This window comes from Tympanuchus pallidicinctus, unplaced genomic scaffold (assembly GCF_026119805.1).
Source record: "Tympanuchus pallidicinctus isolate F22 unplaced genomic scaffold, pur_lepc_1.0 scaffold7, whole genome shotgun sequence".
NCBI classification, from domain to species: Eukaryota; Metazoa; Chordata; class Aves; order Galliformes; family Phasianidae; genus Tympanuchus; species Tympanuchus pallidicinctus.
This window is the reverse complement of record NW_026294791.1, coordinates 1,563,356-1,590,182: the sequence shown is the minus strand read 5'-3', so window position 1 is coordinate 1,590,182 and position 26,827 is coordinate 1,563,356. Positions and strand designations below refer to the sequence as shown.

At 52.3% G+C, this 26,827-nt stretch overlaps 2 protein-coding genes and 1 long non-coding RNA gene across 5 annotated transcripts in view; 1 reads left to right on the top strand and 2 right to left on the bottom strand.

The window, feature by feature from the left end:
- The window catches only part of JAK1 (Janus kinase 1), a 55,890-nt gene extending 52,364 nt beyond the window's left edge, over positions 1-3,526 (bottom strand). For 2 of the 3 annotated variants that reach the window (XM_052666843.1, XM_052666840.1), the window contains exon 1: positions 3,374-3,526. The gene's annotated coding sequence lies outside the window, so the exon portion shown is untranslated. The remainder of the gene's footprint in view (positions 1-3,373) is intronic. The other variant, XM_052666844.1, reaches the window with a different exon arrangement.
- A 2,770-nt stretch (positions 3,527-6,296) lies between these two features.
- On the bottom strand, positions 6,297-14,594 carry LOC128072777 (uncharacterized). Its single transcript, XR_008202429.1, has 2 exons — positions 9,035-14,594; positions 6,297-6,847 (listed from the first exon to the last, which is right to left on the bottom strand). It is a non-coding gene; the product is annotated as an uncharacterized LOC128072777 (long non-coding RNA).
- Positions 14,595-15,635: 1,041 nt separating this feature from the next.
- Positions 15,636-26,566, top strand: AK4 (adenylate kinase 4). The gene is made up of 5 exons (XM_052666919.1): positions 15,636-16,028; positions 21,114-21,233; positions 22,769-22,941; positions 23,770-23,888; positions 24,502-26,566. The coding sequence occupies exons 1-5, from the start codon at positions 15,884-15,886 to the stop codon at positions 24,614-24,616; spliced, it is 672 nt and encodes a 223-aa protein (XP_052522879.1). The 5' UTR covers positions 15,636-15,883; the 3' UTR covers positions 24,617-26,566.
- The last annotated feature ends 261 nt before the right edge of the window (positions 26,567-26,827 follow it).

Sequence of the window (26,827 nt, the reverse complement as noted above, 5' to 3'; positions counted from 1 at the left end):
GTGCCTAAGGATGCACATTACAGGCTGCCCAAGGAGGCTGTGGATGCCCCATCCCTGCAGGCATTCAAGGCCAGGCTGGATGTGGCTCTGGGCAGCCTGGGCTGCTGGTTGGCGACCTGCACACAGCAGGGGCTTGGAACCAGATGATCACTGTGGTCCTTTTCAACCCAGGCCATTCTATAACTGTATGAAAATGCAACCACCTTGCCCAGGAAAAACAATATTACCTCCCCAGGCCACCCTGAGTAACGAGCACTTCTCAATGCTGTCTCCGTACTTCCAAAGGATCAGGTGAATGAGAAAAACAAAATGCTGCACACAGTACATGGAGCTCTTTGCTGACACCATAGCAATAGCTTAATGCAACAATTTAGCTGCCAGACACTCCAAAATGATACACTTTCCTCCTTGATGAGGTGCCAGCATTTTTTGTTTCCCCCAACCTGCAAAGTGAGCATTACCAGCCCTTGAAAAAGCTTTCCTTGCAGAAGGCAGGCTGACAGAATGGCGTGCTGAACAGTAAAAGCCATTTTCTGTCAGTTTGGCAAGTGTTGGCCATTATCAATACCTGAAATCCAATTGCATCTTAAGTGCTTCAGAGACTGTGAGTGCATTTACAGGAACAATGCTGATCGGTAAGAAACTACAAACTGTCAGACTACAAAAGAGCAAAATGCATATTGCCAGTTTACAACAAAATGTTTAGTTCTGGATCATTTTTAGCTCCTGCTGTACACGAGATGAGTCAGGAACCAAGACCTGACAGCCTTCTGTCCACACCCCCATTTCTTATCACTTTCTCTGGTTTATAGGTTTCTTTAATGACCCTTTTCACATCCAAATACAATCCAGTCTCAAGGGTTCGTTTACATCCATAGAAGTTTTAGCTTCTCAAAACAACTTGAACACCTTCCTCTTCACGTAAACACACAGCTCTTCCTTGTGCAATGACACCCAACACATCACCCAGTTGAGGGCTCTCCATTTGGCTTTGTGCTGTATTTTGAAGCTCTTCCTCCTACCGCAAAGAGCAGCAGCCAGGTGCCAGGAAACCCAAGGCTGGGTCTGCAGGGGAAAACCGTGCTGCAGTGCGAGCCAAGGGAGGATGGGGAGGAAGAGGGTAGGAAGAGTTTGTGAAACCCTCCTGTCTGCAGCAGCGCACGGCAGGATGCTGCTGGAGAACACTCAAAGGATTTGCCCCTCTGCACAAAAAGGGAAGCTGGCTTCTGTGGATTTGGGTGTTTATCTGCAAGACTGAACCACTGCAGAAGAGTTAGTCTAAACTTACCCTACTCATAGCGCTTACTCCTCCAGCCAAGAGGCCTGGATTACCTCCAGTCCCTCCAGACATGAGGTAGAGTTAAATTAATTTTAAACTGTGGACTCTTAAGAAAAAAAATGAGGTGAAAAGGAATGCTGGTTTTACCACTGAGCACTCAGGTACAGCTCACCTTTTGCTCTGCAACTGGTGTAGGTTGCTTTCCAAAGATTTGTATCAGCTGTTCTCTCTAGGTTTTGCTTCTCATTTTTCCTAAATTCACATAGCAGATCAGTCAATGTGGACATGCAGAAAGAGCACATTCCCAAACAGTTCTAGATTCACACAATCTGCTTCCCAAAAATGCCAGTTCAAATGATTTTCACAGAGCAGAGACTCCCAGAAGTTAACAAGCTCAGATTAATTCCAGCTCCATGTTTATATTCTAGAGCAAATCCAGACCCAATCACTCTGATTTTTTACAAGCTTTTCACCTAACCATTCCCAAAGGTCAAACTCTTGCAGCTTTGCTCTGCACAAGCACAGTATGTGCTCTGTTCCACTGGGCTATGAGGCAAACAGCCTGCAGACACGTAGACAAGCGAGATATTCAAACAGAACCAAATCGCTGCAAATATATTTAGAAAAGCATAAAATCTGCCTGTGTTTGCTCGCTTTTAGCACCAGACACTCCAGCATGGGCCTGCTCCAACCTGCTGGTTGCTCAGAGCATTATGCCCTCACAGAATCACACAAAATGGCCAGGGTTGGAAGAGGCCTCAAGGATCATGGATCCCCAACCCCCCGCCACATGCAGGGCCACCAACCTCCCCATTTCACAGCAGCCCGGGCTGCCCAAGGCTCCTTCCAACCTGGCCTTGAACACCTCCAGGGATGGACGGGGCATCACAGCCTCTCTGGGCAGCTGTTCCAGCACTTCACTGCTCTCTCTGTAAAGAACTTGCCCTTAGCCCACTGTTTTAAAGCACCTGTGCTTTGACATCCACAGTGTCACCTAGCACAGACTCAGATCAAGGTGCAACTTCCTGCACTTTTTAAAAACAAGTGGCAGAAGGAAACGCCTATCGCTCCTCATATAAGGGCAAAACAGAGCCCAGCAGCTCTCTCCTGCTCTGCTGACCAAAGAAGCACCAACAAGCACGCATTTTGCTCCAGGACACCTCTGAGCATCGCCTCCCAGCAAGAGTTAAACGGGCCGACTGGAGTTAAATATAAGCACTGATGCAAGTTGGGAGGACTCCCAGCCTCCCGCACACAACGGGCTCCAGCCCCCAGGCAGAGCCCTGCTCCCCACATCACCCAGAGCCTTATTTGCAGCAGGGACACGAGGTTTATTTCAGCAAAGCTGGGCCCGGCCTCTCCTGCCACCACCATGCGGTCCTGCTACCAACACGAACGGCCCAGCGGTGGGGTTGGCATTCGGATCCTTGTTTCCCGGTTCTCCCTGTATAAGAGCTCCCCACAGGTCTTTTTACGATCCCAAACTCGACGGGACGGCCCGAACCGCACAGACACACAGCGGGACGGCGGGGAAGCAGCACCGCGGGGAGGGGTTTGACAGACGTCCAAGAAGCGCCTCTATCTCCGGCACGGGAGCCAGACCGAGAGCCGGGCCGGATCTGCCGGCCCAAGCCCTGAGCTCGCACAGAAGATAACGCAGGGATATCTGCGGGGAACTCCGCTCCGAGTCCCGCCATGAGCTCGGGGGGATCCGAGCAGGAGGAGCGCCCGGCTTTTTCAGCTTGACTCAGCGCTCAGCCCCGGCGCCGAGTTCACCCCATCCGCTCCTCTCCCAACACCGCCCCACTTCCTCCACCGCTCCAACGCAGCTCGCGCAGCGGGGCCGAACCCAGCGGGGCCCACCGCCGCCCCTCTCCTCCTCCTCCTCCTCCTCCCCGGCCGCCCCCTTCTGCCCGGCGGCCCTGAAGGTGTTCCAGGGGATCCCCGCGCCGCCCCTCCGCCGGCCGCCATCTCCCGGCACCCCCACGGGGGAAAAGCCGCCGCCGCGCCGCCCCTCCACCACCAGCACCACCACCACCACCACCACCCCCTCCTCCACGCGAGGCCCGCGGATCCCCCTCCGGCTCTACTCACCGCTTGCCGTCACACCTCGGGCGGCCGTACCCCTCAGCCGCTCGCCCCAAAGGGCCGAGGGACGGCGCGGCCCGGGGTCAGCGAGAGCGGAGCCCGCAGAGCTCGGCAGCGGCAGGGCGGCGGTCCGGCACGGCGGCGGAGGACCGCCCGCGGAGCATGCGCCGGGCTGAGCCCGCCCGGGGGCGGCGCGTGGCTGCGCCCGCCTCCCACAGCAGGGCCGGAGGCGGGGGGATGCGGCCGCGCGCCGCCATTTGCTGCCCACGGGGGCCGGGATGGGGCTGCCGTGCGGCACGGGGCAGCCGGTGGGGCTGCGTGTTGGCTTGAGTTTAGTTACAGAAGCTCGGAGTCATTGAGATTGGAGAAGCCCTCCGAGCGGCCCGAGCCCAACCCCAGCAAACATCCCAGCGCCCACTGCCCGCGCCTCTCAGCGCCACATCCGCACAGCTCTGGAACACCCCCAGGGATGGTGATCCAACCCCCCCAGCGCTCTGGTCGTGCTGTGCCGGTGTCTCACCGCGCTCTGGAGAAGACATTTCTCCTAATAGGCAACCCGTTTGTCACTGCTCGGCCTTAGGGTGTGCTGGCTTCCATCTCAGCTTTGCGTGTTTCTTCTCTAATCCCAACTGAAAAGCCCAAAGCAGAGCCTGCCTGCACTCTTGGAGCTCCGTATCTCCCAGTTATGGCGCAGGATCCACGTGTGTGTGAGCTCTAAAACCCATCCTATCTCTGCACAGACATGCAGACACGGTGCTTTGGTGTTTGCACACAGCATCACAGAATTGTAGGGGTTGGAAGGGACCTCCAGAGCTCATCGAGTCCAACCCCCTGCCAAAGCAGTTCCCTACAGCAGGTCGCACAGGTCGGCATCCAGGCAGGTCTTGAACATCTCCAGAGAAGGAGACTCCACCACCTCCCTGGGCAGCCTGTTCCAGTGCTCCTCACCTCACTGTAAAGAAGTTCTTGCGCACATTGGTGTGGAACTTCCTATGCTGCAGTTTCTGGCCGTTTCCCCTTGTCCTGTCTCCACCTTTCTCCCCCGTGCACAGAAAATAAATGGGTTTCTTCGTTGTGGTTTCAGACCCTCAAACTCACAGCAAATGGTACGCATGGAAGTCATGTCAGTAAGAGAACCATTCCCCCTTGCCATGTGCACGCATTGGCATTACCTTCTGGGAAAAGAACCAATCCACTGCTGCACTTTGGGAGGATGGTCCTAATAGACAAATCATTCATTAAAAAAATAAAAGAAGCTAGCCCTGGTAAATGTGACATCTTCTGACACAATGGCAGTTCCATGTAATTCACGTCAGTTTAATCAGAGCAAGCTGATAGCATCTTTTTGTCAAAGTCTTCTCATGCACCCGCAGCACGTGGGTGTGCAATGCCCGGCTGCTGCGGGCTGTTCAGACAGACACACATTGCTCCCTGCCTGCCTGCCTCACACTTGGGCTGTCCCGATCCTCCAGCCTTATCTCCTTGCTAATCTCCCACCCCGGAGCCAGGTGGGGGGGCTGATTGCACGTGACGACACAACCGTGCATCCGTGTGGTTGTAGTTTACAAACTACAGATAGATAATCGTTCATTGTTTTCCCCTTTCACAGAGGAATCAAGCTGGTCATTCCGCAGCCCTGCTTTCAGAGCTGCCAGGGAAGCAGTTTGGATTACATCGCAGGGCGTTCACCTTCCCCTGCCATGGTGCATCACTGGTTCTCCATTAGCAGCGCTCTGCACAAAGTGTCAGTCTCACCCATTTTGCTGAGGTTGGAGGGAGAGAGAGCAAATCTGTGACCGCGATTGGCAGCTTCTGCAGCTGTGCCGCGCTCTCAGAAAGCCCCACCTTCCCTTGCTCTCCTGTTCTGCTCCCTGGGGCTGCGCTCCCACTGCTTTGCCTTCCATGACCAGTTTCTTATGGTGGGTTTCCATACCAGATCAGTATTAGTTATGCTCCACGTTCAGGACTCGTTTTCTAGCACAGTTGTTGATGCTGCAAATGTCCTTAAATCCAGCTCAGAGCTACAAACCAAACCCAAGCTGAGGAGGTGGCTGTGACGGAAGGATTGCATAAGGGGCTTAGTCTGGGGCTGCTTTTAGTGGCCACAGCTCAGGCAGCAGCTTTACTTCTGCCACTGTCTGAATGAGCACCCAAAGCCTGAGCCCGTGCCCAGGGATGAATCCTTCAGTGAGAATTTAATTCTTGTGTGCTCACACAGCTGCATTTAACACACGGAGCTGGGGTCCTTTGGCACTTGGAGCCTTGGAGAAATCGTGTCTTTAATCCCTGCCTGCAACGTGAGCTTTTCGCTTTTTCTCCTTAGTTTCAAGACAGTGTTGACTTCTGATTTCTACTGACTGTTCTGTGATGTCCTAATTGTGGTGAAATCAACGTGCTTCTAGAAATTAATCCAAAATTATGTTAATAACAGCAGGGTTTCCAGCCACCTCCAAACGCAACAACAGTGCTGCCCATCTTCCACATGGAGCAGCACCGATTTCCATCTCTCTGCTTTTCCAGCTATCAACTTCACAAAAATCTTCAGGAATTTAGTATTTCAACACCTCTGTCTCACTGCTAAGCTGACTGGAAGTAACTGTCATGTTCAAAAGTCATCAGTGAGGACAGACAGACTGACCGACCAACAGCAGTTTCAGAAACCTATTTCCTTGGGAAAGCAGGCTAAATGCTCCAACCCTCCAGCCTGCGTTCACCACAACACCCCATCCTATGAGAATGATGTAATTTTGTATTAAAACTTTTCAAGTCGTTTTCTTTGTGGAAGCAATCAGATACATTTGTAGCTTTCGCGTCTATAAGGAGAACAAGCTTGCAGAGAGCTGCAGAAAAGGCCTTTGAAGCAAAGCAATTTTCCCTCACCCCGTAAGGACTGCGCTGGGTTGGAGTGACAGGTCAGAAGAATCACTAATTACCTCCCTTATTGCTTTATTTTGCAGTTTCCAGGAAGCACTGACGTCCTCCAAGAAAAAAAAAATTACAGTAATATACAGACAACAGGGCTGCTCTTTCTTGGTATTTGTGAATTAAAAATGAAATGAAATTCAAACAAATTATTTCTAACAGAAGAGGGCAGGCAGCTACATAGAAATTTTCCCTTCGCTTGCTTGTTATGCAGTTCAATTTTCAAGTTTTCAGAAGTCAAACTTCACCTTGCCATCATTTTTCTTTAGAAAAGGTGATGTTTTCACATGATCTCAAACAGCATCAACGTTTTAAAAGCTTTTCTTCCTTTTGCTTTCGTGACATTTCAGACTACAGCAAGTGGCCCTGCGTACGGTAAAGTGCTTTAAATCACAGATGCCGTCAGCATGGAATGGCCTGGACCTTTACATAAACGTGATTTAACACCACCTCAGTGGTCTCAGTCTGTCAGCAGCCTGTTTCTCAGCAGTATTTCCAGGGCTGTTTCTTCTCCTGTGTGCTGGCGAACATCAGGAGGAGGCCGTGAAGCCACAGGAGCTGTGCAGGGTGGAAAATGGGCTGCTTACATTGCACCTGTACTGCAAAGTATTCCAGCACTTATCACCCATGCTCCTGCGTGCTTCTGCAGAGCATCAGGCTATGTTTAGTGCTGCTCAAATGAAAATTTACTTTAAAAATAATTTTTTTTTTTTTTTTTTCCCAAAAGAAATACATCCTGCCTGCAAAGCTTCCCATAAAGTGCCACCCAGCATGGCTGTGCAATACCTTGAAGATATGAGGGCCCCCAGCACTGCAGCAATGGGCTGCGACTTGCCATGGGGGCTGTGTAAACAGATACATGAGTGCATGAGTCCTTTCATCTGATCTGCTGCTGAATTTATCTGAAACTTCCTGCGCTCACATAACACGAGCAAAAAAGTGACTGCGACGCTGCTTACAGAGCACTTGTCTCTGCTTGGAAAACAAGAGAGAATTTGTTTTGAGACAAATGGAACGTGTGAATTGTTTCTTCATCATTAACAACTTCTAAGTGTTGTCCTCAGCCTCCTTCTTTTTTGTTATTTATCAAGCTAACTAGGGTTTCTAAGTGTCTCAGTTTGGGGAGGAGAGATTCCTTCACATCTCGATGTCCCAGCATGGCCATCTCCAAAGGGATGATTTTCATGCTAAGGGTGGTGAGGCACTGGCACAGGCTGCCCAAGGAGGCTGTGGATCCCCATCCCTGCAGGCATCCAAGGCCAGGCTGGATGTGGCTCTGGGCAGCCTGGGCTGCTGGTTGGTGACCTGCACACAGCAGGGGTTGGAACTGATGAGCGTTGTGCTGCTTTGCAACCCAGGCCATGCTGTGATTCCATGAGTTAGGTGCTGGCACACTGCAGCCACACCACCAGAGTTCAGAAGCACCTGTTCATGCACAGATGCTTGTTTGCATGCTTACAAGTATGCTTGCTTTTATAATTCACATACATACACACGTAAACCATCAAAAGCCAGATGCAAATGCAACAGCATGCTACATTTACATTCAAATTTAATTAGGTTTTATTAACAATAACCTCTGGGGGCTTTAATTTCGAGAGTCCCCTGGAGCACTGCATTTAACCCCAGAATGCAGCAAGGCTTTGGCTGCTGGTGGGGCAGCATCACAGGCTGCCCTGAGAAGCTGTCGTTCTGCACACCATGGAAGTTTTTCCAAAAAGAACTCAGTACATTTTTCATCACCCTGGGGACACAAAGCCAATATATTTTATACATGAAGTGCACCAAACTGGCAAGCAATCTCAGGCACTCAGTAGAACATCAGAACGGAGCCTGGCACGCTGGCTGTGCCCATTGGTGCTCAGCTACGGTGGGAAAGGCACAGATCTCTCCCTGTGGAAGAATCACTTCTGCTCGGGTGCTCCAAAATGCTGATCTCAAAGGGCATCTGTGAGTTCGTATCTTTGCTTTGCACCACCTTCAGCCTGGCCCCAGCAGTGTGGATAAGCCCTACGGCCAATGTTCCCCTGGGAGCAGCGACATGATGGTGTTGGGATGGGGTCTGTGCCTCTGCTGCCCATCTGCTGGCACCTCGAATGAGAATCGTTTTCTTTCTCACAGGCTTATTTTTAGCCAGGAGGAATCTGAGGCTTGTGCAAATGTTTAAACATGTCTCTCTTGAATTATTCAGTGTACTCTGCCAGCTTCTGGAGTTAATGAAAATGGAGGTTGGTCAATAGCGAGCTCTGCCTCACCATGGGGGGAAATCTAACAGCAGCTGTGGGGCCACTGATAACCACCTGCCTTCTCCGTCCCTCCCAAGGCACACACAAGCACTCAACAGCCAGGTGTTTTTGCCTGGAGTCAGGAGCAACATACCCACCAGCCACTGCCAGAGGTACCACGGAGGGGCTGTTTTAGCTCAGAAGTTGAAACTTACAGTGCCAACACATACATCTCTAAGTTTGGAGGTTGCTCGAGGGATTTAGGCAGAAAGAGGCCTTCTACCATGCCCACCTCCAGGTCATACCCAGAAGTCACAGCTCTCGTTTACCTAATTTCTGCTGCAGTTGAATGAGGCTTTTCCCACTATCAGATGAACATCCCCGCGTAGCTTAAAAAAAAACCAAGTGCTGCCCTCATCCTCTTGAAGTCAATGGGGAAATGGAGATCAGAACCAGAATTTTACTCATTATCTGAAGAAAAGCGTGTCTGAGCCAAAGCTGGAGTCAAAGAAGGTCTCACCTGTGGCTCCAGCAGGGTTTGGTCCCAGAAAATGTAACATTAGCACAATACAGTTGTATGACCTTGCATCAGAGTACATTCATTCACATTCCTCCATGGCCCTCTCCTATTCTTGAGAATAACGAAGAGCAAGTTAGATACCAAGTCACCCAGTGTGGACTTTATCATCTGCCTGCACACAACCGATAGCAGTAACTTTGACATTACACCACACTGAAACACTCAGTTCCTGTTGCGGAGTTCTGTCCCCAATCTGACATCTATCAAAGTCACTGTTTCCCTTTGTGAATCACGATACTGTCAAAAACCCAGGGTTTGTTTCAGCTCAAAAACGTTCAGCTGCACCTGAATTCCTCCCCACCACACACACACGGTTTTAGCATGAGGAAGGTAACATCCAGAGGCAGAAATATTGTGTGTAGAAGGGAGAAAATCACAGAATCACAGAAGTAGGAAGGGACATCCAGAGATCATTGGGTCCAACCCCCAAAAATGGTCACACAGTGCACCTGGGGACTTGTTTTCCCACTCAGAGGCACACATCATTGCTGTCACTGTTACTGCGTGTGTTTGCTCCAAGTGGAAAAGGCCCCCCCTCACCTGGCAACAGACACAAGAAGGTAATGACAGCGCTCTGTTGGCAACAGCTGCAGTGGAATACAGCTCAAACACATCGATCCCATTTTGTGCTAGAAAGTGAAAATATTGTCACTGTTGAGCTGGGCAGAGAATGCGATGGAGGTGCTACGCTGAGATGATGCTGTAGATCTGAAGAAAAACAACGCAGCAGGGCTGAGCTCGTCACATTTCCCCATCAAGCCAGTAGACTTCACCAGAATCTTCACCAGCTTGTTTTATTTATTCTGCTTTGCCCAACATTTCTAAGCTCACATTCAGAAACTGCTTGACCTGACCCAAAACCAGGTTTGTCATCGTTACACTCCAGTACATCTGAGACTTGCAGTTACCAAGACATTATCATTAGGCTACTTGATTTAGAAAATGTTTCATCAAGAAGGCCTGGGTTAAAGTTCAAGTGGAGTCGGTCTGCACTACTCAGAGGCAGTCTGAATGAACAGTAACTAGAACAGTGTCTGATTTGTAGGTGATACTGCTGAACTTTGGAACAACAACAGCGTGCTTGAAACTTTGTTGGGAAGGATTCTTTTCTTAGTATAAACAAAACAAAATCTTTTGGTACTGATGCTTCCCACTGGATGTTAAGAGAAGTCACAGTAACAAATGAAGATCTGTAAAAAAAAATGGGAAAAGCAAAGCTCCACCTGGTTCCAAGGTTCAGTGCTAGCAGACAATGGATGCCTTTCATCCCACTGCCGTGAGAAGCAGGTAGCAGCTTGCTTCTCCCCTTAAAAGGATGGCTGATGGACGAGAGCCAGGGACAGCGGCGCTGTTCTGGTCTGCAGAATCACAGCCTGGAGGAGATATCACAGGAGCAGAACTGGTGCTCTTCTCAGGCAGAACGTGGGTGGGAGAGCGACAGCCTCCAGATGGGAACAGGGACTTTCCTGCTAAAAAAGCCTGAGAACCACTGGGGTGGAACAAATCCATTCAGAACGACAGCTGACATGTCACAAGAAAATGGGCTTTCCTTGGGATCAGAACTGTACATTATGAAACATTTTATCAGAAAATGGACTGTCTTCAGAGGGCTTATTTTGAGCAGAAAGTGGTGTGACACGTCACTATATGCACGTTGTTTACATCTTGCTATAACAGTTAGTGGGAGGAAGCGTTTCAGTGCCAAGAAGGACTTGAGAGCTGCACTGTTTGCATGTAGCAATATTTAGACATGGCAAACCCACGGGTATTTATGTCTGTCCGATTATGATATCAGTAGGAAGCTACAGGAAAGAAGGACCGTGTCTGCTAAGCTAGAGAGAGATAAAGGCTCCCATTAAATCTGATCACAGAGGTGTTGTTTTGAGGCACAGACAGCATTTTCAGTTCCTGTCCCATGTCAGAACTCAAAGCCGTAGTTATTTTGACAGGAAATGAGAATCACAATCTGAAGCCCAGAGGCATGTCATTTCAACTGGCAGCTTTGCTCTCTTTCACCAACACTGGGTGCATGCTGCAGTTACAACGTCTCACTAAACGGCCCAGGTAACTTATCACCCCAGAATCCTATCCCAAGGCAGGTAGGGAACCTGATTCCTCAGACCAGGTAGGCAGCAAAACTTGTGTCTGCCCCTAGGCACTCCTCTTGCTTCTCACAGGGAAGAGGACCAGCCCCAGCCAGCTGCTGCACGCTGCAGTGAGCGCAGCATGACATAAAAGAGCAACGAGGGCATCGTGCCGCTGGGGAGGTGACCAGCTCTGCATTTTGGGGCCAGGGGTTCCTCCTCTCGGGCTCTGGGAGGAGGCAGAAAGGAAGTCGAGGGCTGGCTCTGCTTAGATGTTAATCTATCTAGAACTTTTAACTCTTGGTAGCAGGATGTCTTTTTATCGCTTGCACAGCATTGGTACAACAGAGCCCTCCTCCACAAGCAGATTCCAGCAGCTATCGGCACCAATAATTTTCCCTGCTCAGACGATGCAGGCTGGCATGATGCTCCATGGCAGTGGCACAGCATTGACTCTGCTGGCTCACAGACAGCCAGCAGCACGGCCTGGCAGAGCTACCTTCCAGTAGAGCTCAGAGAAAACATGAACTACGTAATTGCTGCTTGAGTGGCCGTGGGCTGAGGCAATCCTCATCCTCCCTGGCAGGGAAGTACAGGGCAAGGCCCGGGCAGTTATGAATCACCCAGCCCTGAAGGAAGAGCTCTCTAAATCCTGCGGGGTTAAAGAACTTGGTTCTAACTCCAGTTCAAGACTAAACAGCAAGCTCTGCAGAGTGCTGCAGCTCCTCCAGGCTTCTGCTGCCCCGAGGGTGAGGATGGGGGGCTGCAGCACTGCCAAGGACCCCAGAGCCTTTCCTAGAGGTGGAACTATGACAGAAGTTACCTGACTTGTAGTCCCAGTCACCGAGGCAGGGAAACCCCAGCCTGTAACAACCCAACTGCTAGCTGCTTGCAGCCGTGCGGTCCTGGACTGACGAGAGACTGTGACGTGAGCCCTGTCCCAGAGCATACAACCACGTAACAGATGGCACAGACAGCAAGTTAGGGCACTAGTCAGCCAAAACCATGCTATCTATAACAAGCAGCATTAAAATGCATCTAAAAAGGAGTTTGAGTACATCTACAGAGTAGTTCCCCTGTCCTCCACTACCAAGTATACAACCCACATTTTCTCACCTCCCCACTCCAGTACTCCCCACTCTGCACAGGACCCTTCCAGAATCATTTCTCACCCTTTCAGAACCATTTCTGAAGCTTCTCGAGCGTAGCATTTCTGGAAGATCTCACACCAAAACAGTTGATTAAGAAGCAAGCTGTCAATAAAGTGTAATCTTTATTCAAGTAAACCTTGACTTTTACATCAGGGGTATGTTTAGAATGAAGACACCCACCTCAGCGGAATGCTGTGCTGACTGTCCATCCATCAGCTGCAGACAAGGGCCTCTGAAGCTCAGATGGCTGCCATCCTTCAGTTATCACAGTACTGTACCTTTACAAGAGACAGCATCAGCACTGTGATAACTGAGCCAGGGCAGCCTGTCAGTCATCGTGGCCCCTCCACAGTGCTGCCAGGCTCAGCAGGTGCTTCCTCCATTCCCCATCCCTTGCAAGTCTCAGAACCTCGGATCACTCTGATGGGTTTCCTAGCTTCCAGATGAGAGACTCAGGAACATCTAAGAGAAGTACTTTGCATCTGGGGCTTCAGCGCAGGAAATTATCGTGATCATAGTGCTACCATAACAGCCCTGATAACTTCTGGCTGAATCACTCTTAAAAATCCAACTCGCCAATGCTAGACTGAAGGGAGAAATGTTAATTTATCTCTTTATAAAGCTGGAGAGAGTGAAGGCATTCCCCTCTCCTCCTTAAATTCACTGCAGCTTGAAGGCAGCATTTGTTTTCTGTTACTCAAGTGCTGAATGCCATGAACTAGACAGCATGTACACCTGGCCAAGGGCCAGGTGAGTTAATGGTGCCACACAGCGTGCAGCAGCTAAGGGCTGGGACTGCTCACAAGTACGAGGGCAGCACCACACTGTGACCACGCTGCATACTGCACCGAGCGGGCCGGGCTCTCACCCAGGCAGCAGAGCAGGCTGGCGGGCGGTGGAATTTTACAGCACTGCAAACACATTCAGCTGGGCTTAATCAGAGCTGGTCACATGTGCTCAGAAAGCTGGGATGGCAGATATCTGCTCCTATGCCTGCTGATGGGTCTGATGGAGCAGCACCGAACGGCAAGCAGCCAGCTGTGCTGAGACTGCAGCTGGAATAGGCAGAAGAGGTGCCTACAGTCTCTAGAGGCTTCACTATGCAGCTGGCGTTTTTAGGTGGTAAGATCCAAACATAAAATGGTGAAATAAACAGGTATACTGCAGGCAAGTTAAACTTTTGTCTACCTGTATTAATAATTAATTTACTTCTAGTATATTACAAAAGCTACCTTTCTGATGCTGACGGACTTAATCAGTACAAGATGCCCCTCTGTTTCAAACAGGTGGGGGCAGAAACTCCAGATGTGGGTCAGCACTGTGACCAGCCCACTTACCTGGAAAGGGCATCCAGAGATGTCACGGAGATTGTTTCTAAAAGAGAAAGACGGAGCGCTCGGATGGGCCCAGCTATCAAAATGGTGCCTTACAAGTTTCTAACTGAAGAGGGCAACGGAGAGACAAACATGAAATAGCTGAGCAGAAGCACGCAGTGGAAAAAAATATTTGTACATTTTAAAACAAACTACAAACATACATTACATAAAAAGGGGACAGTCAACAGATTATGCAATGCTGATGTCAGATGATGAAATGGATGACTTAAACATATAGTCTAAAACATGCAGCTTTACCATCCACTGTAATTCATTACATCATCTGCTGCTGCAGGAAAAACAAACAAAACTTTGTTCAAAAACCAACCTTATGAAATCCTGTACCTACAGCCACGGCTTCTGAAAGGGAAGCAAGAAACGAACAATTTGTTCTCACTCTGAAATGTTCTCACGTTACCATTATTATTCCAGCAGTAAAAGTCTACCGATTTCAGCTGAACAGAAAGAAAGTAGAAAGAGGGATCCTACATTTCAGAAGCCAAAGCGATCGGAGAAGAACTGCTGTTGTACAACTGATCAGCTCCAAGATTTCATCCCATGCTCCAGCAGCTGCTGTTATGCTGTGCAAAGGGAGGAGAAGCACGGCAGCAAAGGTGAGCTGCTCCTCCCCAGCACCTCGGCACAAAGACCATCCCACTCCAATTGCACCAACGCTCACTGCCGATGCCATTTGCTCCAGAGAGGAGCTCACCCTTATTCCAACAGAAACCCGGCCGGCAGCACGCACCGATCTCCACATTGCCTCCGTCAGGCTGCACGTACACAGGCTGGAAGCAAACAGGTGTGCACAAACACACTGCTAAGCTCCCTGTCATTATCTAGAGGGCCCTCCCTTCTTTCAAAATAACAACCTCACCAGTTCAGAGCCCAGCACACGTCTTCATCCACGGATTTTCTTCAAGCGCTTCACGTTTCCATACGCTTTTAAAGGCGCTCGTTCCCAGCGCCGTTTCACCTTTCCCTGCTGACAGCCCCGCAGCCCGGGCCCCACTCGCAGCTCTGGGGGTCCTGCGGCGCCCCACCGAAGCTCGGTGTGCTCACACCGCCCTCCCCACTCGCGGGTCTCTACCTGAGCTGCGGTGCGCTGGGACGGAACCAAAGCGTCCCGCATCCCGACTTCAGCCAAACCGCGAGGAAACCTGAGGGCGGAAAACAGCAGTTAGGAGGCAGCGAGCACACAGCCCCGACCCTGCGAGGAGCCGCGGCAACTCACAACTTTCCCTCGAAGCCGTTCTCCACAGCGCGTTTCCCGAGCCCCGGAGCGGGCGGCGGGACGCCCGAATCCCCCCGGAGCCCCCGGCCCCTCGCCGGGCCGCACCCCGCGGCAGGCCCCGCCCGCGTAAACACCGCCGCTCGGAAAACAACAGTGCGCAACGCGGGAGCGCCGCGCCCGGCCCCGCCGCACGGGCGGCTCCCCCTCCCCCGCGTTGTCCCCTCGGGGCCGGGCGGCGGGGCCGGGCCGGACCCACCTGCGGGCGCGCGGCGGGGCCGGGGGCGGCGTGACGCAGCACGGGCGGGCGGGCGGCGTGAGGGCCGCCATCTTGGCGTGTTGATGGCAGCGCCGCGCGGCCATGTGACGGCCGCTTCCGGAGCGGCGCGGGGGCGGGCGGCGGGGCGGGGACGCGCGGGGACGCACAGACACACGGGCGTACGGACACACGGACGCGCACGTACACAGACGCACGCGCGCGCGGGTGCCCCGTGCCGCCGTGCATGTGCGGGTGGGGGGGGGCCGTACCGTCAGCGCGGGGTCCCGCTCGTTCCGAGCCTCGCTCCGCCCCCCCGCGCCGCCCATCGGTGCGGGACCCGTCGGGCGGCGGGACTACGAGTCCCAGGGTGCCGCGGCCCGAGGGGGCGGGCAGGCGGGCGGACAGCCTACCCCCCCCCGCTCCTTTCATCCCTCCCGCCCTCCCCCCGTGCTGATGTGTACCGTGTGCGGGGAGGGGGGAGCGGCGCGGTGCGGCCGGCAGCCCCTCCGCGCTCCGCTGTGAGGGGGATGCGGGTGCCGTCGGGGCCCTGCCCCCCGTTGCGGCGGCTTCTCCTCCTCCTCCTCCTCCCGCAGCTGCGGGCTCCCCCGGCTCCGGGGCTCCGCGCTGCCGCCGCGTAAGGCGCCGTGCCGCCCCGCGGGGACCCCCCGCCCGGCTTCGGTAGGCGGCCATGGCCTCCAAAGTGCTGCGGGCGGTGGTGTTGGGTCCCCCCGGCTCGGGGAAGGGGACGGTATGCGAGAGGATCGCCCGCAGCTTCGGGCTCCAGCACCTCTCCAGCGGCCAATTCCTGCGGGAGAGCCTCCGCGGCGGCGGCGGTGAGTGGCCGGGGGTCGGTGCGCACCGACGGGGCGGGAGGGGACCGGGGGAACCGTCCGGGTTTTGTCCGTCCCGCTGAGCTGCGGCGTCTCCGCGCTCCGCCGCCGCCTCTGGATTGCGGGTGGTGGCGTCGCTGGGTTTCGTTTATCGTCTCCCCTCTGCATCTTGAGTTGACGGGGTAACTGATACGATGGGGTGACTGTCCCAGCTCTGGGCGCAGCTGGGGAGGCAGCGGAGCAAATAGAATCCTAAGGTATCCCGAGTTGGAAGGGACCCATGAGGATCATCGAGTCCAACCCCTGGAATAACCCACGCAAAAGTATTGAGTTTGTTGGATTTGGCAAGAGCAAAATTTGGTATTGGAACTGTATGATCATAGAATCACAGAATGGCCTGGGTTGCAAAGGAGCACAGCGCTCATCAGTTCCAACCCCCTGCTGAGTGCAGGTCAGCAACCAGCAGCCCAGGCTGCCCAGAGCCACATCCAGCCTGGCCTTGAATGCCTGCAGGGATGGGGCATCCACAGCCTCCTTGGGCAGCCTGTGCCAGTGCCTCACCACCCTCTGGCTGAAAACACAGTCTGTGTGATCTTTAAGGTGCCTTCCAACCAAGCCATGGGATGGGAGCATTGCAATATGACTGAAGACAGATGCTTGAAGTTGTGCAAGGGATGCATGTGTTCATGAGGATCCCGTTGGGAAGCGGGGTGCTGCAGCTGTGCCATCCACTGCAGGAGGGCTGGGGAAATGCTGCAAGGTGCCCATGTGTGCTCCCACTCATTAAACTACTTCCACAGTCAGAGAGTGGTGGGGGACAGCAAGCCTCAGCCCATCCTGTGTTTTGCATCTTAAGCCTTTTGGAGAGCTGATAGCATTTGCTGTGCCCGTGCTATCAGATCCCACGAACTTCAGGGGCCAGCAGCCAGTGGGGTGGCTGTAGTTGGGCAATAACAGCTTGCAGCAGCTCCTGTGCCCTGCTGCTGTGCGTGGGACCTGCCCAGGAGGAAGCTGACTCAGAAGAGCCGCGGAGTGGCATCCATGCAAAACAGGAGGGGGGGAAATAAGCGCACTTTCCCTTTTTAGAGGTGTGACAAGAAGGGAGGGGAAGGGAGGGTGAATGAATGCTGAGAGCTGTGTGCGCCGCGGGGCGTTGCTCACCACCCTGCCTCTGGTCACGCAGTTAAAAAGACCCAGATTTCCTTCTATAAATAAAAAGCACAAAAATATTTCCTTTGGAAAAGAGACTGAGAATTCAGAAAGTCCGGCTAACTTTTGGCTGGGCTGCAAAACACCTGAGGGCAAACCAGGCGGATTTGCAAGGTGTGGAAGTACGGCCGTGGGTGGGGAATGCTCCTGTGGGCATCAGGTGTGCAGTGCTGAGCTGTGTGCACCCACAGGCTTCCCTGGGTTTTGTGTGCAGCTCTTTGTGTAGGAGAGCTCTGGGGATGCTGCAGGAGGAGGGAGCTGTGAGCTGAGTTAGCCAAAGTCTTCCAAAGTAAACTTGGGTTCCCAAAGGAGACAGCACTGAGAAACGTGGATAAAACTGCTCAGAAGTAAACCAGCCTCGACTTGGCACAGCTGATTGTCCTTTCAGGTGCCACCTCTGACATAACCTCTGGTCACAGCTCTCAGTAAGGTGCAGCTATTTGCTTTTTTTCCGCTGTTTGCTTTGGACAAGCTGTTACATGAGCATGCTGCCATGTGCCAGCTCCGGAGGAAGCTAAATAGAAGTAAATTCTCTCCTTGGGTTTATCATCTGTGTCACTGACATTGCACTTCAGGGCAGAGGAGCCACATTACAGCACCTAAAGGACTGTTGGGGGGGTCCAGAGCAAGGATCATAGGTGGTTTTTGTGCTTGCTGCTGCAGGACATGGTTCATAGGAAGCCAGTTAATCAGTGTCTTGCTTAGTGGCTGCTCTGTTGTACAGAAGTGCTTTTTGTGGTTGTTGGTGAAGAAACAGTGCTTTTGGTGCTAGGCAAGGTGTGACGGGGGATGGTGACTGTTTTATTCATCCGGTTCAAGCCTCAGTGCCCAGGGCTTTATTTCTGGTCTGTGCAGCATCCTGGAGTCCCAGCAGGACCCAGTTAATTTGCCCTAAAACTGTGTGCTCCAGGCAATGCCTGGCTCTGTCCCCTCGCCTGCTCACTGTGCTGCTCTGGTGCAGCCATCGTTTCAGGGGCCATCTGCTTTTGGATGTCCCCAGATGTGTGGCTGTGCCAGGCTCCAGTTCCCCAAAGCTGGGTCCTGCCTTCAGGGATGGGGTGAGAGCCCTGGGCTGGGGAGAAGCACTGGGGCTCTGAAAATTAGAGGAAATATCTGGCCTTGGCCAGCCAGGGTTGTTATAGCTTAGTGCACAGATAACTGCGGTCAGTGCTGCATTAACCACTTGGAGCTTCTCCTTCTGTTAACTCCAGATAGCTCTGCTGGAGCCTCTGCAAGAAATCGTGCAAAAGGTGGCTCCGAGGGACCAAAAGTCCAAGGTTATTTTGTAGTGTCTGGCCAGGGGCTGCTGGCCAGCAAAGCTTTTGTGCTCCATGCCAAATTCCTGCACCTTGTGCTTGGGAACAGCCTCTTCTTGAGCCCTTGCAGCCTCTCCAACCCTCAGCTGGTGCTGCTGCCTTTGCAGGAGGTGTCACAAGGCTGGGACCTGCCATGTCGCTCTGATAAGAGTTGGAAGGCACGGATGGACTAGGGTTACAGCAGGGGCTGAAGTCCTGCATTAAACCTGTGGTCATTAGCTTAACAGGATTAAGTGATAGCAGTGTGGATTTTGGCCCTTGTTTGGGAAGGATGAACCCCAGATCATCACGCAGCGGGATCGGGATCTGCAGGGATATCCATGCGTGGGCATGCCCAAACCCTGCTGCCTCTTGGCTCAGGGCTGGGGCAGTTGCACCACAGAAATGCATAGGATAGATTGAGAAAATTGGAGATGAAAGCAACCCAGCAGGGTTGCGCTGCAGGGGTGATGCGATGCAGCACATCCCAGGTGCTGGGGGCCAAACACTGTGTAGCTCCATGCATCCTTTGCAGGAACTATCTGCCCGCTCTGCAGTATGAGCAATGCCTTGAGAGCTTGGGAGGAGGCTGAGCAGGGATGGAGGGGCTCCAGTAGCAGTCTGAAAGCATTGCCACCCTATGCTGGTGTGTTGACCCCGTGTCAGTGCATGCACTCTCATGGTGGTGCATTGCCCCCTTGCTGATGTGTCCCCTGAGCATACTGGAGCATTGCCTGCACCAGGAACAGCAGAGAGCTGTCTGGTTGTATTGCAGTCATGGAAAAACTACAGCATTTTGGTGCAGAGCTATGGCCTTGGGTGGACGTGTGAGATGCATTTCCAGACTTCCCAGCTCGTGTGTCGTCAGCAGCTGGTCCTGTGGGTCCATGGGACAGGAGTAGGACCTGCAGCTACAGCCTGAGCTCTGCTCCCTCAACCAGCCACAGCTCTGCAAGTCCTCTGGCAATGTGCAGGCCACATGAATAAATATTAAAAAATGTAGGTGGATGCAATAATATTTATGCCCTAGCAGGTCTCTGTGCTGTTTGCATAAGACATAATGTATTCTTTTCATCCTCATGTGCTTTCCCGAGCAGGAGGGTGACATATGGGCAGCGACAAAGAGCTTGTCGTTGAACAAGGTATTTTGTGCAGCCCTGGGGATGCACTGAGGCTACGAGCTGCTCAGCAGCATTGGTTGCAGAACGTTTGTGGAGCGGAGGGAGGGGACCACCGTCGTGCCCATGCTGACTCATTCCTGCAGCCGGGTGACTCAGCGTTTTGTGGGCAGGTTGCCAAAAGGGCAGCCTCTGCGTGCCCTGCTTCATCCACACGTGTTGTTTTGGGGAGGTTCCCTGCAGCCTCACACACCCGGAGCTGTGCTGCACGGGCTGCTCCAGGCTCCGTCCTCCAGGTGAGATGGGCTCTCTGTGGGAGCTGTGCTTCTTGCATCAAACCCTTCTGCGTGCCAGAAATTCAGCCTGTGCTCTGGTGCCCGACCAGCTTCTACATCTTGCTGTAGTCTGGCAAACCAGAGCTTAGAGAGTCCTTTCTCCTTCAGCCAGCTTGCATCTTTCAGCTGCTTCATTCTAAAAGCCACCAGTGAGCCACTATTGAGCCACTATTGAGACTGTATGTTGCCAGACTGAGACAGAAGGGGGTGGTGGGCCCTTCCTGGAGGGGGAGATCAGCTAAGGACAGTCCCAGTGACAGAAGGATTCTGCAGGGAACTTTGTCCTGCCGCACCTCCCTCCATGCTCAGCCCCAGAAGCCTTCTGTGATGGTGCAGCATGGCAATTAGTACTTCAGATAGAGGACTGTGCTCTGAGAGGGCTAAAATGTGCTGTCCAAGTAGAAAACTTGCAAAAAATGGGCTGCAAATCCCATTTTGGTGACAGATGCTGTTAGGTGCTCTGGGAGGAGGATACACTCAGGTTTTCTTACCTGAATGTGTCCTGAGTTGAGGCTCGGAAGTCTTAAAAGCCTGTGGATGGAAAGCTATGTTCTCCTTTCAGCAGTGATAACAGATGCTCAGAGGCGTGGGTTGTCAGACGAGCTTTCTGATGCTGCCTGTTTACTGTCACATTTTATATGTGACACTGGGAATGTGCATCCCTTCAGATAGTTTATAAAAGATGGTGCAGTGTCTCACGACGTACATGAAAGCAGGAGGAGGCAAACTTGGTTTGTCTCAGTCACGTTACAAGCATTACCCAAAAGCATCATTTGTCCCCATAACTTTATGGGAAGCTCCTCTGAGGCACAGTGATTGCAGCTGTATCGTTGGGCATGTAGCAAGGTGTGTTATTATATGCAGTGTGCAGAGCAGGAGGTGGGCCTGGCAGCTGGCTGCTGAGCAGAGCTGCAGCCATGCAGTGTCTCGGTGACATCTGGGGCAGGTAGCCCTGCTCATGTTACCCCTCACCACTCATTCCCCACCTCCAGAGGAGCTCTGTGTTCCCCAATGTGCTGCCGAAAGGGTGAGCGATCTCTGAGGGCAAGCAGAATTTGAGGGGGAGCGATATTGTTTCATGCAGAAATGTCACGCAGCTCTAATTTCTTTCTTTTTTTTAAACTTGAACAGAAGTTGGCGGCTTGGCAAAGCAGTACCTTGAGAGAGGCCTTCTGGTGCCTGACCACGTCATCACGCGTGTGATGATGACGGAGCTGGAGAAGCGGCGAGCAGAGCATTGGCTGCTTGATGGTGAGTGCATCTGTGTGGGCAAAAGCCGGCCACCTTAAAGCTTCGCTTTGCTCCTGATGGGTTTGAGAAGACCAAAGGTGTCTGTCCTGGTGCTGCTGGCAATAGATGGGGGGGCAGATGGCACCAAACTGCCTGCAGAAGCAATGCTCTCAGGGATAGCATGAGGTTCGCCTATTTTTTGTAGTAAATCAAGAGCTTAAGGAGGGACTCCATCAGTTTGAAGCTGCAGAGCTAAAAATAAGAGCTGGGCCTCACTATGTGTGGGTGCTGTCAGTTGGGGTCAATGGTCCTCACCGGTTCTGGCAGCAGAGCAAGGAGAGAAATTGGTTTGTGGCTGTTGCTTCTCTGAGCCCTAAGAAGCAGCACATGTGTGTGCAGTTGAGATCATTGTGTGGGGAAGGGAAAGGAGAGAGGTGTTTCATAAAGCAGCCCCTGGGGCCAGCGTGCGGAGCGGGGCTGGCCAAGAAAAACTTCTTCCCAGCTCCATCTGCAACTGAACGAGCTGTGATCCCAAGCCATACAGCCACCTGGGATAGAGAAGTGCTCCAAGCAGAGTGTGTGGGAGGTGTGCAGCAGGCAGCTCTGATGGCAGTGCTGAGAAGAGCTTTGGGGGCAGGGGAAAGGATGGTGGGACTTGATGGGGTGCAGCTACCTGGGTTTTTGGGCAGAGGCCTGTGTGACACAGGGAGGAGCAGCCAATCTGGTGAAACACTTCCAAAAAGCTTGTTACTAATACTCTCCTTTCCTTACTTTGAGATGTTCCTTTGGTTGCTTCCTAGCTAGTAAGTTGCAAAATGAGGAAAGTGGGTGGGCAAAACACCCCAAACTCAATCTCCACTATAACATTTCATTACTCTTAAGTAACACTACTCAGTTCACTGGAAACACAGTGATTGGCAAATATTACAGCAAGCAGCACTGCACAAGCAAGTATTCTGTATTACAAGTCTACTGTTTCTGCATTCATGAGCATTTGCATCCCAGTATTCACTCAGACACAGGTTTGCCTGCAGGGCAAAGCATGGCCATGGGTGGTGGGCATGGATCTGGGGAGCCTCCTGCTGTGCACAGTGACCTCTGACAAGGAGCATGCTTATTTCAAGCTGTCCACTCAGTAACACGAAGAACAGTCCAGCTTGACTTGGTAAAGCAGATCGCATGTATTCTTTCTCATGCTGACTAATTCATTAGCTCTGATGACGTGCAGGCGAGCTCAGTGCTAATAATGCTCAACTGGGGAAAGGTCTAGGATGTCTTCTGAGGCTCTGCAGGTGTTTGCTGAGCTTAGTGGTGGCCTGGAGAGGTGGGGAAAGTCCTCGCGCTGGGCACCGCTTCCCAGGAGAACACGAGCCTGCAGAGATCTGTGTGTTGTATTTTGGGAGCTGGTGCTGGAGGAGCTATTTTCTGCAGCAGCCATCTGGTGGATGGCTCTTTCGCACCATGTGCACTGCAGCGAGGAGCTGTGCTATCTTTGCAGCAAGAGGCCGTGTGCTTTTCTTCCAATCACCCTGCTGTGCTGTGGTACGTGCCCGCAGGTTTCCCACGGACGCTGGGACAAGCTGAGGCACTGGACAAGATCTGTGAGCTGGACCTGGTGATCAGCCTGCACATCCCCTTCGAGACGCTGAAGGACCGCCTGAGCGCCCGATGGATCCACCCAGCGAGCGGACGGGTCTACAACATGGAGTTCAACCCTCCTCATGTGCATGTAAGAGCTTGGAGCAGCCTTCTGCTGCGTGAGTGGGCTGGCACAAGCTTCAAATATCACTGGGGAAAAATCCTACGTAGTAAGACCACATCAAAAGCAGCGTAGCCTGCAGATCGGGGTAGCTGATCCTGTTTCTCTGTGCTGGTGTGATCTCACCTGGAGCACCGTGTCCAGATGTGAAATTCTCACTACAGACACTGACCCCTGAAATGCCTCCAGAGAAGGGCCACAAAAGTACATCCAGGGATGGAACACCTTCCTATGAGGACAGGCTGACTGCTGGGGCTGTGCAGCTGGGGAAGAGAAAGCTGTGGGGGAGAGCTGAGAGCTGCCTTTCACTATCTAAACAAGGGATGTAAGAAGGAAGGGGACAGACTCTTGAGTGGGATCTGTGGTGATAGGACAAGGGGAAATGGTTTCATACTAAAGAGAGGAAGTATAGATTGGATAGAAGGGAATAAGTTGTGTTATTTTGCTTTTTCTTGTTTTTTTTTTTATGATAAGAGCAGTAGAGCACTGGCACAGGATACCTATAGACAGTGGTGTCCCATCCCTGCAGACACCCAAGGTCAGAGGACAGGGCTCTGAGCACCTGGTGGAGCTGTGGGTGTCCCTGTTCATTGCAGGGGAGTGGGACCAGGTGGCCTTCAAAGGTCTCTTCCAACTCAAACAATTCTACGATGCTGTGAAGACCCAGGGATATTGGGGCACCAGATGGCTTTGGCCTTGAAAGCTGTCCTGCAGAGTTCTGCGCAGTGCCTTTTGATAAATGAGGTTTGTGCTGAGTGCTCAATGAAAATGCTCTTGACAGCATTTGCCTTTCTGCAGGGCATTGATGACGTGACGGGCGAGCCACTGGTCCAGCGTGAGGATGATAAACCTGAGGCCGTCACGTCCCGGCTCAGAAAGTACAAAGATGCTGCAAAGCCAGTGATAGAGTTATACAAGTGAGTTCAACCATGTGAATAAGGCACAGCCCTGCTGCATTCTGCGGGCAGATGGCTGTGCAGCACACCCAGGACCATGGAGGTGGTGCCCTTCAGGGTGGTTCACTCACCAAACCAGTAGCAGCTTTTTGTGCTGCTTCAAATAGCATCAGTGAATGCGTTTGTTAAATAATCCACTGTGCTGTGCAGGTCTGGAATGGTATGTTTGCCTTGCAAAAAAAACAGTCCAAGGCTCCTGGGCTTGGCTTTTTAATGAAGTACTGGGCAATTGGCAACAAGGCAGAGGAAACAAGGGCAAAGGGTGGTAGAAAGCACATAGATCATGAGTGCATACACCTGAGGGGAAATGAGAGGTGTCTTCTAGCCCCCTGCATGCGGACACAGGGATGCTTTGATGTAAGCATCTCAGTAGCTGCATGTCTCTAAAGCTCAGAGCTGTTGCCATTTTGAGCTGTGCGTTGCTGCGCCGATGCTCCAGGGCAGGCTGGGGTGGGTGTGCTGTAAGTAGATGATCACACTGCAGGATCTGGCCCTGCAGTCCACACCGGTTATTTTGGAGCTGAGAAATGTTTTGTCCTCACCCTCTTGGCACTAACTGCTTGACTCTCTTCAGGAGCAGGGGTATCCTGCACTCATTTTCGGGGACAGAGACCAACAAGATCTGGCCATATGTGTATGCTCTGCTGTCCAACAAGATCCCACCCCTGCGCTCAGAAGAGGAGCACTAAGCAGCTTGGGCCGGGGACCAGGAGCTGGTGTGATGACTGCTTGGTTTCTCTGCACGGTGCTGGAGCTGTGCTCAAATTAGGCAATCATGCAGTACCATCGCCAGGTGTGCTGGATAACAGCTGTGGAAACACGGTTATAACCAGTATCCAGGTGAAAAGATCTATGCTTACAAGGTCAAGTCTGCTAGAATAAGTGTTATTTCTTCGAGGCTAGAAAATATTCCTGCCTGTGATCCAACCACACAGATCAATGGTGCAAACCTAGGTCATGATTCTTTCAGGTTTACACAACTTGCCATGATCTCCCTGCCACCCCCGTATGAAACACCAGCCTCTAAGCCTATAATGTGCCGTTCCATTGCCCTGTAGTACTGTTTAACACAGGTCTCTCTCTTGTTGTCTTTAAAAAAAAAAAAATATTTTCTATTAAATTTATTTCTTAGAGAAGTAAAGTTCTAAAGTGCAAGACTTCAGCCGGGTGGGAATTGGTGAAGAACACAGAAAACATTCACACTAGAGCTCAGAAACATCAAGATCACATTTCTGGTAACAGTAGACATAGAAGAGGGGAAACACAGGAGGTAGAATTACCTACTTGTGCTTTTCCCATCAGGAGAGATGAAGAAAACAGTAGAAAAAGCTGCTACGAGCTGGTGTGATGTGGAGCAGGAAGGTGAGCAGGCTCTGGTTTGTGTTTACCTTGTCCGTAGCTTTCCATGCCACGAGATACAGCCCCGTTTCAGTAGCTTCTCCCAAAGATTTCAGATGTGTTTTGGTGAGAAACAGAGTCATTCCTTGTTCTCTGCTGCCTTTGTCCCACTGGAAAGGGGCTGTCCCAAGGATGTGCCTCCTGTGAGGGGTTCACCTGCAGTGGTTGCAGGCTCTGGCAGTGCCACAGTCCTGCTGTCTGTCCCTTATGTCCATGAGGGCTGTCAAAGTGACCACACTCCTTTCAGCAGTGTTGTGTGTGAGCGTGCATCTGTCTGAAGCAGCATTAGCATGCTCCTGCTGCCCAGCAATTGGTTTGCAAACAAGATAAGGGCCGTGCTGGTGCTGTTCCCACCCCTGCATGCAGGAGCTCTGGGCACAGCCACTGGGTCTATGGGGACGATCCCCTGGTCTCCTCCAGTTGCCTTATTTTATAGACTCTATATTTAAGAAAAAAAAAAAGAAAGCAAGGTGTGTATTTTTTAAAGTTTAAAAAATAAAGCTGAAATTTTAGCATCTGCTTTGGAGAACGCTTTGCCGAGCTGCTTGCTGCAGTCTGCCAGCCCACAGGCAGGCATGCAGAGAAGCTGTCACTGCCCTCCACCCGTGCAATCAATTCGAGCAGCCTGGGCAAGTTCCTGTTGCTGAAATGTCACTGTGTTTTTGCTTGGGGAGCAGCTCTGCAGCAGGGCAGGGCGGACCAACTTTTTAGGGAAATATTCTTTTAGGACTTTTTTCTTTCTTTGGCCCTGGGGGCACTTCTGTGAGCCACCTCCACCTCAATGCCACCAGCAGCTCTGCTTGTCTCTGGCTCGGCTGGGGACAGCTTTGCCCTCGCTTTCTCCTGATAACAGCCAGAATCCATCACGATCCCCTGCAGTAGCATCTCTGGCACGAGAGCGCTTGTTTCAGAGGCTCTGAGCTCTCCCATAGATGCAGAACCTCGTGGCCACGCATCCCTGCAGCCCTCAGGACAGGTTTTTCTGTAAGAGTTGTACTTTGCACTTTGGCGGACCAAACCCCGGGTTGTCCCACCAGGCAGCGCAGCCCTCGCTCTCCTCTGCCCCTGTGCTGTGAATCTCGCGCTTCCCACAGCCGCACTGTAGGGACCAAAGGGCGGCTGGTGCCCACGTCCCAGGATGTGACACTGAGTTTTGCTCCTTGAGTTTTCTCCCGGGGAATCTCCATTGCTGTTCTGCCGCTTGGAAGATGTAAATAAATTTTTTCTCCTGCTTATCTCCAGCTTGGTGGTGTCTGTTTGTGAGTTTTGCCCTGTGGCCGCCTAACCTTCCCCCGCACCGAGGCAGTAATGGGTCCTGTGTGACCCAGGGTTTGTCCGTGGGTTTGTCTGTGGGAGACTGGCACCAGTGGGCACAAGGAGGATGGGAGGGAAGGAGAGGATCTACAGTACCCACACTCAAACTGGAGGAAATCTCCCCCATGTGGCTTCTGGTTTGTACGTGATGCTGCTGTTTGAGTCCCGTCCTGCAGCCAGCTCCCTTC

Excerpts from the sequence above, each read along its gene's own strand:
- AK4 (XM_052666919.1), top strand. The coding sequence starts at position 15,884 with ATGGCCTCCAAAGTGCTGCGGGCGGTGGTGTTGGGTCCCCCCGGCTCG. Across the intron at positions 16,029-21,113 it reads GAGCCTCCGCGGCGGCGGCG|AAGTTGGCGGCTTGGCAAAG; the intron begins GTGAGTGGCCGG and ends AAACTTGAACAG. Across the intron at positions 22,942-23,769 it reads TCAACCCTCCTCATGTGCAT|GGCATTGATGACGTGACGGG; the intron begins GTAAGAGCTTGG and ends GCCTTTCTGCAG.